At 36.4% G+C, this 12,613-nt stretch overlaps 1 protein-coding gene across 15 annotated transcripts in view; it reads right to left on the bottom strand.

Moving 5' to 3' along the window:
• Positions 1 to 12,613, bottom strand: part of SLC4A10 (solute carrier family 4 member 10) — a 339,170-nt gene that overhangs the window by 79,219 nt on the left and 247,338 nt on the right. For all 15 annotated transcript variants that reach the window (XM_023730462.1, XM_023730463.1, XM_023730460.1 and 12 more), the window contains 2 exons: positions 6,652 to 6,798; positions 2,786 to 2,886 (listed from right to left, as the gene is read on the bottom strand). In XM_023730462.1, the coding sequence (XP_023586230.1) occupies positions 2,786 to 2,886; positions 6,652 to 6,798 (248 nt within the window). The remainder of the gene's footprint in view (positions 1 to 2,785; positions 2,887 to 6,651; positions 6,799 to 12,613) is intronic.

The following is a 12,613-nucleotide window of genomic DNA, read 5'->3' as shown; positions in this document are numbered from 1 at the left end:
TAGCATTTTGCGAAAAGAGAGGCAGGGAAGGTGAACTAACTTTTGTATACTCCCATAGTGAACATCATCCTAGAGAGAAAAAGCAGTGTCTTAACCGTGGTTCCAGTTACCTGCTCTCTCTGCCCCCATCAAAAAAAATTCTCACCAGATACCGTTCCAGGCAGACATCTTAAATGGCTTTGTAGGTGACGGCAATGTTCAGGATAGACAGATAGGTTCCAGAGTCGTTTTCATTTTTAGGGTACTAAGAGAGGGTCGTATAATAACTAACCTAGATAAATGTAATTTTGATCCACTCTTCCCTAAACATATCCCAATGTTTATCATTCATAAGACAATAATGGCCTTACCAAACTCAAACCAAACACCCTGCCATCGAGTCAATTCCAACCCATAGCTACCCTGTAAGAGCAGAGTAGAACTGCCCCCATAGGGTTTCCAAGGCTGTAAATCCTTATGGAAGCAGACTGCTACATCTTTCTCCCATGGAGAGTTTGGTGGGTTCAAACCACCGACTTTTTGGCTAGCAGCTGAGTGCTTTAACCAGTGTGCCACCAGGGCTCCTTAATAATCATCTTAGCTGGTATGAATTCATTTATTCCAAATATATACAAAAACTACATGGAAACATTTGAAAGAGGATTGTTTTGGGGGCAAAGTATTAAATTGTGAAATGCTGCTTAAAATTTGAAGTCTAAAATCTAAAATTTTCTATTAGGAATGAGAGCGTTAAAAACAGATACTCTCATTCTTTGAACATTTAATGCAAACCTAACACTTGACTACTGAAAGTTCTTTGTGTTCTATGGAATAAAGATGCTATATTAAAATGAATAAGACTATGATTAAGTTCCTAATGAAGGTTACTGCCAAGATGAATATACTTGGATTATATAAAAATGTTAAACTTTTGTTATTTTAATCATTTGGAGGTTTTAGAATCACAGCAAAAATGATTGTTTCCTTCAGAAAGAAATTTTTGTTGGCCTTGAAAATGTACATATTCAGAATAACTGAAAATTCTGTCTATAATTTGCCTGACCTGACCTAGACATAATAGTAACATATTAATAACTATCTTACTATGATGTGAGTGATCAAATCACTATGTTTTCCTAGTGGTTGCTTCCCTCAGGGGGATGTGGAGTAGGAGAGGGTTGAAAAGAATGACATTTTAATTGAAAAAAAAGGACATTTAAAATGCAGAGAAGCTTGTAGAGAACCTGTAAAATTCACATACACACAAAGATCGTCTTAGGTTCCTCTACCTATTTTGCTTTTTAAAAAATGCATATTTTTTTATTTGGGGGATCATTTCTGAATGACTTGTTAACTTGTCAAAGTCACAATTCAAAAGAGTTAATCTAGTAGTTTATTTATCCATTCATTTTTTCTTTATACCCCACCTAATCCCCAAAACAATTTGAGATGGTTATGAACTATTAGTAATTAATATTTACAGTTTTTATAATACTTTATATTAGACTACTGCTTTCTAATTAATTGCTTATTAGAATATATGTTAGTTCGAATAGCTGTTATGTTACTGTGTAATAAATGTGCTTTTAACAGCAAGAATCTAAATCCAGAAGTGGGAGTTCATTACAGAGAACAGTGCAAGAGCAGCCCAGATGGACACCAGCAACTCCAGGAGATCAGATGAGTAATGGATACTTCAAGCCATGTCAGCAACAGAATCTGTGGAAGAACTCTGGAGAAGCGAAGAGACTGGATATTGTGACCTGGGAGGATTCAGGAAGCGGTAAGAAAAAGTGAACTTCAAAAAAAACCTGTGCTATGTGGCATAGTTAACACCTCAGAAGGAGAGAAAGAGAGAGAGAAACCACCCAAAATAAAAAAAGACAGCATTTGAAAATATGAAAGCAAATGTAATGAGTAACAAAGCTTCCAGTGGAGGGAAAAGGAAATAATTATTTGCACCATCTCAAATTAGTTATCAAGCCTGAGGAAGATGTTAAAGGATATTTCCTCAGGGACAAGGCATAGATAGGGAAAGAACACAAGAGAATTAAAATGCACAGAGTTGTCAGGAACTGGAAAGTCAGCTTAGAGGACACAACGCAAACAGGATGGAAAACAGCCTTGTGGGGAAGGGAGCACCAATCCTGCAAAGCCTTTGCAATTGCCTTCAATTGTAATGGAGAATGTACACACATATTCCCTGAAGAGAGATCCACCCAAGAGTTTCTGATTTTCTGCTCACACATTGCTTGTAGACAGACAAGCTGTCAAAAAAAACCCGTAAAGAACCATTTTAAGAAATAAATTGAAGCTATCATCTCTTCAAAGATGTGTGATTAGAAAAATAAATCATACAGCTCTTCCAAATCACAGCCGTATTCATAAAAAAATACCATTATATGCATTCCTACTTGCATTTAATGACATAGGATCTACAAGACGGAATTCTTGGTATTTATGTGTATTTCCATCTTGAATTTGAAGCTTTTAACAGGTTTTCTTTTTTTTTTAAGAAGGGTCAGCAGACAGTTTTCTTATTCATTCTAAAATCTGTGAATGAATTTTATTCAAAGTAAAATGAAAGACTAGGTAACATAAAATGGAATGGTGTAGCCACAAATCTGGTTTAAGAATGATGACAATCATTACTAACTCAGAGCAATGAAACTATTGGCATTTTCACTCCCAAAGTGCAGATTTTAAAAATACAAAATAAATTAGGTTTCAAAACAGCAATTACTGACAGATAAGAACAGTATGTCAATTGTTATTTAAACTCCCTTAAAAGTGTTTTTTCACTAACCTTCCTGTTCGCTGGAGTTCAGGTCCACTATGTCCTCCATGGGGCTCTGCTTCCCCATGAGCTGCTGTTCCATTTGGTACAGCAGGAATCTTCCTCTTCTCCTGTGGGAAGTTTTAAAATTTCAAGTGCTGGTTGTGAATAACAAAAGTAATTTCTTCTCCTTAATGCAATACGCACAGTGGTTAATTTTTACTTATTTGCTGAATGATCTCTGGGAATTTATTTAGCTTCTTAAAGTTTCACTTCCCTTCTCCATTTACTTGAGTTAATAACAGTACCTATCTCATAGTATGGTTGAGAATTAAATGAAGTGACAGACATTCTTTTATTCTTTTAACTAATATTTATCGAGTGCCTAGCGTGTGCAATTCATTGTTACGGATATTGTAGATAAAAAAGTCAAGCAAAAAAGTCATTCTATTAATGAAGACAGACAGTAAACTTATAATGTCAGGTAGAGATAGGAGCCATGAAGAAAAACAAAGTAAAGCAAGGGGACAGAGAGAGAATATGGTGGAGGTAAGGTGGGGTGAGAAGGTGTCAGTTATGGTGGTGTCATAGTTTAACCGTTTTAAGATTGGAGACTTAACAGCATGTTGTATGCTAATAAAGATGATATAATATAGAATGAAAGGACTGATGACATAGGTATGAAGAGGTAGGATCTGGTGTACAAGTAGAAGCTGACTTCGGATCAACAGTAGTAATACATGGGAAGGCAGAGTATGTGAGTGCAGATGCTGGCAGGTACGTAGATGTGGAAGTTCCCTTTTGATTACTTCAAATTTCTCAGGGGAAGAAGGAAGCAAGTCAACATCTGAGAGTGAGGGCCAGGAGGGATGCACTGAAGGCTTGAGAGAGACGGTGTGAAATAGTCATCTAGAGAGAATGATTGGACTAAGGAAGCATAGTATGATTGCCTTGCAGCAAAGGCCCACTTGAGGTATGTGGTCATGAATTTAAGTGAGACAAGTCAGTGTGGTTATATATTTTCCTTCAGCCACGTTCAGCTGCGTCAATGAAGGTGCAAAGTGAAGACTTGAATTTACACAAGGTTATGGTTTTGACAGAGCTCTGGTTGTGCAGTGGTTAACAGCTTGGCTGCTATCCAAAAGGTTAGCAGTTCAAATCCACCAGCCACTCCCTGGAAACCCTATGGGGAAGTTCTACTCCATTCTGTAGGGTAGCTATGAGTCAGAATTGACTCCACAACAACGACTTTAACAGGTGATTTTGACGTAGCCCTGATGGCCAGAGGTTAAGAGCTCAGGCTGTTAATCAAAAGGTTCGCAGTTCGAATCCACCTGTTGCTCCTTGGAAACCCTATGAGGCAGTTTTACTCTGTCTTATAGAGTCACTATGGTTGGACTCGATGGCAACAGGATTTTTGGTTTGGTGGTTTTGACAAGCAAATACATGGCATAAAAAAGGGGCAAAGATTTTGAGGGTATAAACAAGGCATGATCATAATGACAGACACAAAGTTCTTAAATGAATACTTCCAAGGTTTCCCCTTTTGAGGTGACAGATTCTTCTTCTCTTAAAGGAAAAATTATTTAAGATGTTGTGTTTTATACATTCAGTAGACTAAAAACCATAGAAACTATCCCACAGAGAAAATATTTTTTGAATAAATATGAGGTCAGGGTGCTTAATATATTTTAATTCATTTTACTCTATCTAATAAAAGAAAACACAATTTTATAAAATCTACTATTCAGTTACAGCATACATCTTTTAAAATATTAATATTGTGAGGAAACATACAGCATACCTTTAATTCAAACTTGTTATAAAGAACTGTGCTATCTAATATGGTAGCTATTAACCACATGCTGTTATGTAAATTTAAATTTTAAATCAATCCCATTGAGTAAAATTAAAAATTCAGTTGCTCAGTTGCACTAGCCACATTTCAAGTGCTCAATAGTGGCTTGGCTTATTGGACAGCACAGATACAGGATATTGCCATTGCTGCAGAAAGTTCTATTGGACAGCTCTGATAGCAACATCACCACAGAGAGGTTAAGGCATTTGTTCAAGGCCATACAAATAGATAGTGGCTGAATCCAGATGCCTTGATTCTTAATCCAGTGTTACTTTTACTATTGCCTCTCAAAATTTAGAATCCAATAATTAATTCTGATTTAAAAGGGTCTCATACAAATAATATAAGAAAATATGCAGTTCCCATGACTCCATTTGACACCAAAACATGATTCCTCAAAGTGTTTTAAAAATGTTTGACTTTAAACGCATTGCATATTAATAACATCTTAATAATGTTATGAAATTAGTTCTGACCTTACAGGCCCCCTGCGATCAGTCCTAAAATAAAGCATCAGTTTGTTCCAGAATACCAAAGAGCATAACAAAGGACAAAACTTGGAAATAAAAGACATGTTTTTAAATGCTTGACTTCAGTTTTAATGTTTGAGGAACTAACTGGTATTAACAGTGACTTTTAAGGTCTCACTTTCAATGTATTAATAATTTTATTGAATTTCTCTAAAACCACTAATTAATGATTTTCTTTCTTATTATTTTGTGTAACATTATATTACCTTTTCTAATATTATAAGTACAAAGATGTATGCCCACTGCCATCAAGTCAATTCCGACTCATAGTGACCCTATAGGACAGTGCAGAACTGTCCCATGCGGCTTCCAAGGAGCAACTGGTGGATTCGAACTGTCAGCCTTTTGGTTAGCAGCCAAGCTCTTAACCACTGCGCCACCCTGGCTCCACAAACATATACACAAATACAGAAATGAGACAATCTACAACCTTTAAAATATTTCATTAAGCAACTGATTTTATTTTAGTAGTAGATCAACTGAAAATATGTGGTTTTAGTTATAGAATCATAAAATGGTAATTGTTGAGAAAAGGAAAGAAAATACTTTTAATAATTATGAGATGACTTTGGAATAAAAATATAGAAAAGAGATATCAGTGTATTTTCCTTAAATTGATAATGGGATGGAGATGACCTTTTTAAGTACTCATGGTTGAGTGGTACATCTGCTCATTTGCCCACAGCTGGCTAACCAGAAATACTTCTAAGTCCAATGTTCAGTTGACGAAGCCATCTGTCACTTCACCCGGGGAAGAAGAGTCAAGCAGGGCTAGACTCCACAGGGGCAAGGGCCAAAGGCAAAGCTGAGTAAATGACAGCAGGAGGGTTGCAGAAGACAGAATCAATAGGAATAGTGCTGTTGATATGAAGTCTGGACTTTCTAAATACTTGGCCACCACTTTCACAAAAGTCATGCCTACAACAAGAAAATGACCCCAAACAATAGCAACTATCTTTATTTTTATCTTTCTGGAATGTGTGATTGGTAATATACACATTGGATTTTTATAGGCAGAATTTTTACTATTTTTTTAATCATATATCCACACAAAGGTAATACAAATATAAGAATTATAATTAAAAATTCTTCCCAATCATAAATGCGACTGGCAGTAATGATGACTTGCCAATTCAAAGTCATGTAGGACATCACACACAGTGATAGGAGGACAGTAATGAGCTTTTTCTCGAGGAATATTTTACATTTTTATTAAAATTTTAATTTTCCTCCAGTGTAATATCTTTTAAGTTGGGTCTAAAATTCTTTCCAGGGACATAGTACTGTTTGATTACGATTGATTTAAATAGTTTATGGTCAAAATACCAAATTGTTTAGTGAGGTGTGCTGGATAGGATCAATGGAGATCATAACTTCAGGCCCCTGCCTTCTGAAGGTTATAATTTAAATCACTTGAATCTTTTTGGTGGGTTATACTATTTTAAGACATGTATTTTAAAAGAGAACAAGTAGATGGGATTTTTAAGAGCATTTTCAAATATACATACCTGAGAAGGAACATTTTTTGGAGGCTCTATTCGAATGCTTGGGTCCCATTCTCCAGGAGGGAGAACAGTAACCTGATCTAGAAATTCATCAATTCCTGATACCAAGTCATTTCGATCTTTAGCTTTGTAAGCGACATCATGAAATACCTGTAGAAGGAAAGAAATAGCATTTATACTTAAAATGCAATTATAAAATTTTAACTGTCCAGTGTTTTCATTTCCTAGTTATCGCACGTAAGATTATAACAATTTGAGGGAACAGGCAGCTCTGGCTCTAAAGAAGTTTGTGATGTAAAATATTATAATTTTAGTTTATTCTATGAATCCACATGGATGTATATTTTTCTTAGGATGCTAGAATGAATGTTGCAATTTCTTAAGGCAAGGAGTAAATGGGAGGAAGAGGAGGATGAGAAGAATCTTATGAAGCTACAATTCATGATTCAGACTAGGTAAAGGTTATTTTTGTGTGGGTAGATCAATCACTCTGGAGAAAGCACTTGCTTAAAAATAGAGATCAAAATTTATAGACTATAGTTGAAATTTTAGCAATATTTAACCCTAGAAAACATAAACTAATCAAACGCTTAATTCTGTTTCAATTTTGGAAATAATGTTATAAATTGGTATTTTCTGAATATATATCGTATCTATATATGTGCAGAAACTATATTTTCATTCAAAGTGTGAGTTACATTTTAAACCCCTACGCACACACACTAACACATATACAAACACGTGATAGTCATTGGAGCTGTTGACAGATACTCCAGATCTTCTGGCCACATGGTAGGATTGTACTTCCTTGCCATCTTTGAAATTGGGTGTGGCCTACTAAGTGTACATCTGTCACTTCCAAATGGAAGTTATGAGAGCTGGTATGTTACTTAGCATGTTACCGTTTGTCTTCCATAGTGACTTGGAAAACACAGGCCTAGATGGAGCTACTGTCAGCCTGGGTGCCTAATTGACTGTAATGACCAGAGTCCCTCTGCCAGGTTGTGACAGACAAACAGCACAATAGAAATAAACCCTCGTTGTTTAAGCCACTGAGATTTTAGTTGGTTATTCCTGCCACCTAAACTAACCTCTCCTGAATGACATACATAGAAGTGATATACTTAAGTGGTGAAAGTAAAAATAAGGGCACACAGGAAAAAATAATTTACACTAAACATAATACAAAAGCTTCTGATGCTTTTTGTATTCCACCTTATACGAAATGGGACAGAGAGCTATTTGAGGTCAGGGACTCATATTACTTTTTATGCTGGCCTATATTACAGTGACCAAATTTTCCAGGAAATGTCTGCTTTCAAATATTCAGTCCCACTTTTAGACCATTTGTTTCAGTTTCTGGTCTTACACTCAATCTAAACTGCAGAAGAAGTGATAATCAGTGTTTTAAAAGACTTTTTCTTAACCTTCCAACTAAGAACATTTCACAAAAGATCATTGGTGTGATGAATATACAGTCTTTGCTTAAAGACATCAAGATGTAGTAATAGTTTAGTTGTATTCTGAGAAAGAAAATTTTAAAATATTGAAAACACAGATGTCCCTGCTTCAAACTTAGATTTTATGGTTCAGAATACCCTCTTCTAAAGATCTTTACCTGGCCATGAGACCTAATCTGAACATTGATAATTGCAAATGTCCTTAAACTCTAATCAGTGTTTAGCTACTCTTTTCCGGCTAGTAGCAATTTCTTTTGACTCTTTCTTGTTTTGATCTCAGTTAATTAAAAAATTTCATTAAGAGATCACATGATCCTATAGCTTGTTTTAGGTAGATGAATGCCCAAATTCATCCAGGACAGCTGATTTCCTATTATTTTAAAGCTTCTCAGAGATCTAGACACCACAATTTATAAAATTTAAATTATAAACAGCATTTACTATTGTTTTCCTATAACTAATTTCCCCAATAAATTAATTAGCCATTGCCTTAAATAGCTCTTCTCCTTTCTCTTTGCCTAGCTAACCCAAATTCTGATTTCAGTGTAAATCTGATTTTCTCAGAGAAGCTTCCCTAACCTCTTCTCAAGCAAGATTAGAAAAATCTCAAACAAGATTGTTAATAATTTCCCGAAACCTTGTTCTTCCTCATGATAGCTCTTACTGTAATTACATTATTATAATTAATACTTAACTGTAGAATTTGTTGTTCAATGTCTGTTTTCCCCACTAAAATGCTCACTTATTCAATAAATATTTAATGAATTATTTCAGTGATAGGAATACAGCAGTGAACAAAACTAACAAAAATTCATAACCTCAGGGAGCTTACACACTAGTGGGATGAGACAGAAAATAAAATTAATGGAGTATATATTCTGTTGGATGGTGGAAAGTGCTACGGAGAAAAATAAAGCAGGGAAGGGGAATAGGAGTATGACTGGGGGATGCTGGAATTTTAAATAGAGTGATTAGAAAGAAAGGTCATGCAACAGAATGCGGATTATCGAACAATATCATTGATATCACATGCAAGTAAAATTATGCTGAAGATCATTCAAAAATGGTTGCAACCAGAAGAACTAGATGGTGTCTGGCTACCACCAATGACCACCCTGACAGGGAACACAACAGAGTCCCAGACAGAGCAGGAGAAAAATGTAGAACAGAACTCAAATTCACATAAAAAGACCAGACTTAATAGTCTGACAGAGACTGGAGGAACCCCTGAAACTATGGCCCCTGGATGCGCTGTTAACCCAGAACTGAAATCATTCCCCAAGCCCACTCTTCAGACAAAGATAAGACAGGACTATAAAGCAAAAAATAATACACGTGAGGAATGTGCTTCTTAGTTCAATCAGTTATATGAGACCAAATGGGCAGCTCCTGTCCAAAAGCAGGATGAGAAGGCAGGAAGGGAAAGGAACTGGTCAAAAGGGCATAGGGAACCCAAGGTGGAAAACAGGAGTGTGCTGTCACATTGTGAGGATTGCAACTAATGTCACAGAACAATATGTGCATAAATTTTTGTATGAGAAAATTAACTTGAGCTGTAAACTTTCACCTAATGCACAATTTAAAACAAAATGAAAAAATGGTTGCAGCAGTACATTGACAGGGAACTGCAAGAAATTCAAGCCAGATTCCGAAGAGGATGTGGAACCAGGAATATCATTGCTGGTATCAGATGAATCTTGGCTGAAAGCAGAGAATACCAGAAAGATGTTTACTTGTGTTTTATTGATTACACAAAGGCTTTCGACTGTGTGGATCAGAACAAATTATGGATAACACTGTGAAGAATGGGAATTCCAGAACACTTAATTGTGCTCATGCGGAATCTGTACATAGACCAAGAGGCAGTTGTTTAAACAGATTAAGGGGATACTGCATGGTTTAAAATCAGGACAGGTGAACATCAGGGTCATCTCCTATCACCATACCTATTCAGTCTGTATGTTGAGCAAATATTCTGAGAAGCCAGACTATATGAAGAAAAATGCAGCATCAGAATTGGAGGAAGACTCATAAACAACCTAAGATATGCAGATGACACAACCTTGCTTGCTGAAAGTGAAGAGGACGTGAAGCACTTACTGATGAAGCTCAAAGACTACAGCCTTCAGTATGGATTACAACTTAACATAAAGAAACTGAAGTCCTAACAACTGGACCAATAAGCAGTATCATGATTAACGGAGAAAAGATTGAAGTTTTCAAGGATTTCATTTTACTTGGATCCACAATCAAGGCCCATGGAAGCAGTAGTCAAGAAATCAAACAATGTATCGCATTGGGCAAATCTGCAGCAAAAGACTTCTTTAAATCAAAGATGTCACCTTGAGGACTAAGGTGTGCCTGACCCAAGCCATGGTATTTTCAATCACCTCATATGCATGTGAAAGCTGGACAATGAATAAGGAAGACTGAAGAAGAATTGATGCCTTTGAATTACAGTAGTGGCAAAGAATATTGAATATACCATGGAGTGCCAGAAGAATAAACAACTCTGTCTTGGAAGTACAGCCAGAATGCCCCTTAGAAGCAAGGATAGTGAGACTTCGTCTTGGTTACTTTGGACGTGTTATCAGGAGGGACCAGCCCCTGGAGAAGGACATCATACCTGGTAAAATAGAGGGTCATCAAAAAAGAGGAAGACCCTCAATGAGATGGATTGCAAGTGGCTGTAGCAATGGGTTCAAACATAGCAACAATTGTGAGGATGGTGCAGAATCAGGCAGTGTTTCGTTCTGTTGTGTGTGGGGTCACCATGAGTTGGAACCATCTCAACGGCACCTAACAAAAACAACAGCAATGTATTCTGTTGGATGGTGCACAGTGCTATGGAGAAAAATAAAGCAGGAAAGGGAAACAGGAGTATGATTGGTGGGTGTTGTGATTTTAAATAAAGTGATTAGAAAAAGCATCAATGAAGTGATATTTCCATAAAGTCCTGAAGGTGGCAAGGAGGCAAACCATGCAGATATCAGGAGCAAGAGATTTCCAGATAGAGGGAATAGCCAATACAGAGATCCTCAGGAGAAAGCTTGCATGGCATGTTTGAGAAGCATCAAGGAGGCCAATTCCTTGGGAGGAGTGAGCAAGGGGGAGAGTAACAAGAGATGATGTCTAAGAGTGAAGGTGAGGAAGATGGAAGGACATCATGTAGGGCTTTATAGGCCATCATAAGAACTTTGACTTTACTCTGAATGGGATGGGAAGTCGTTAGAGGGTCTTTACCAGAAGAATGTTTACTGTAATTGTTGAGCTGAGAATGGAGTGAAGGGGGACAAGGATAGAGAGAACAACTAGGAGGCTGTTACAATAATAGAATAATAATGGTGACATGCAGAGATGGATTACTTAAAAAGCAAGGTAGGCACAGACTTACTTGTGTTTACTTACTAATGTGTAGTGCACAATTTCACCTGTTTTTCAACCCATGTGAAATTGTGCACTACACATTAGTAAGTAAACACGAGTACGCCCATGTGTAACTTGCTTACTGGTTAATCCACCCCAGAGTGACATAGACAAGGTGATAATATGAAAACCAGGTGATAATAGTGCAGAAGACGAGAAGTAATAGGATTCTACATATATTCTAAAAGTAGAACCAAGAAAATACTGACAGATTGGATTTGGGTTATGAAACAAATAGAGGAGTCAAGGATGACTACACAGTTTTCCATGAGGTTAATGACCATGTCTTTAATTTCTACCACTTTATCTCCAAGAAATAGTAGGCACTAAATATACATTCATCACAATAACAACATGAAATTGAAATAAGACTATTAATATCATTTACTAAAGATGAAGTTTCACTATCCTTGCTTCTAAGGGGCATTCTGGCTGTACTTCTTCCAAGACAGAGTTGTTTATTCTTCTGGCACTCCATGGTATATTCAATATTCTTTGCCACTACTGTAATTCAAAGGCATCAATTCTTCTTTAGTCTTCCTTATTCATTGTCCAGTTTTCACATGCATATGAGGTGATTGAAAATACCATGGCTTGGGTCAGGCACACCTTAGTCCTCAAGGTGACATCTTTGCTTTTTAATACTTTAAAGAAGTCTTTTGCTGCAGATTTGCCCAATTAGTTTAAAGATGAGGAAATGAGGCAGAGAGAGTGGTCCTGGATTAGTAAAACCTCAAGTGGCTATCAGATGTAAAGGCAAATTATTTCTGGAGGAGCTCAAACAATATCCGTAGATCAAGTATCAAGAAAAGTGACAAATTCATAAGTTGAAAATTCCAAGTATACAGGAAACGAAGTAGTATATGAGAACCAATTAAGATGACAAACAGGAGAAAAAGGCCAATTAAGATTTCAGTTATTGACATTAGAGATACAGAACACAAAATAATTATTTTTAAAATTAGCTTAAAAATATCAGGAGAGAGGAAACGAAGTAGTATATGAGAACCAATTAAGATGACAAACAGGAGAAAAAGGCCAATTAAGATTTCAGTTATTGACATTAGAGATACAGAACA

Source organism: Trichechus manatus, unplaced genomic scaffold (genome assembly GCF_000243295.1).
Source record: "Trichechus manatus latirostris isolate Lorelei unplaced genomic scaffold, TriManLat1.0 scaffold00036, whole genome shotgun sequence".
NCBI classification, from domain to species: domain Eukaryota; kingdom Metazoa; phylum Chordata; class Mammalia; order Sirenia; family Trichechidae; genus Trichechus; species Trichechus manatus.
The sequence above is the reverse complement of the archived record's forward strand: the minus strand, read 5'-3'. Positions and strand labels throughout refer to the sequence as shown.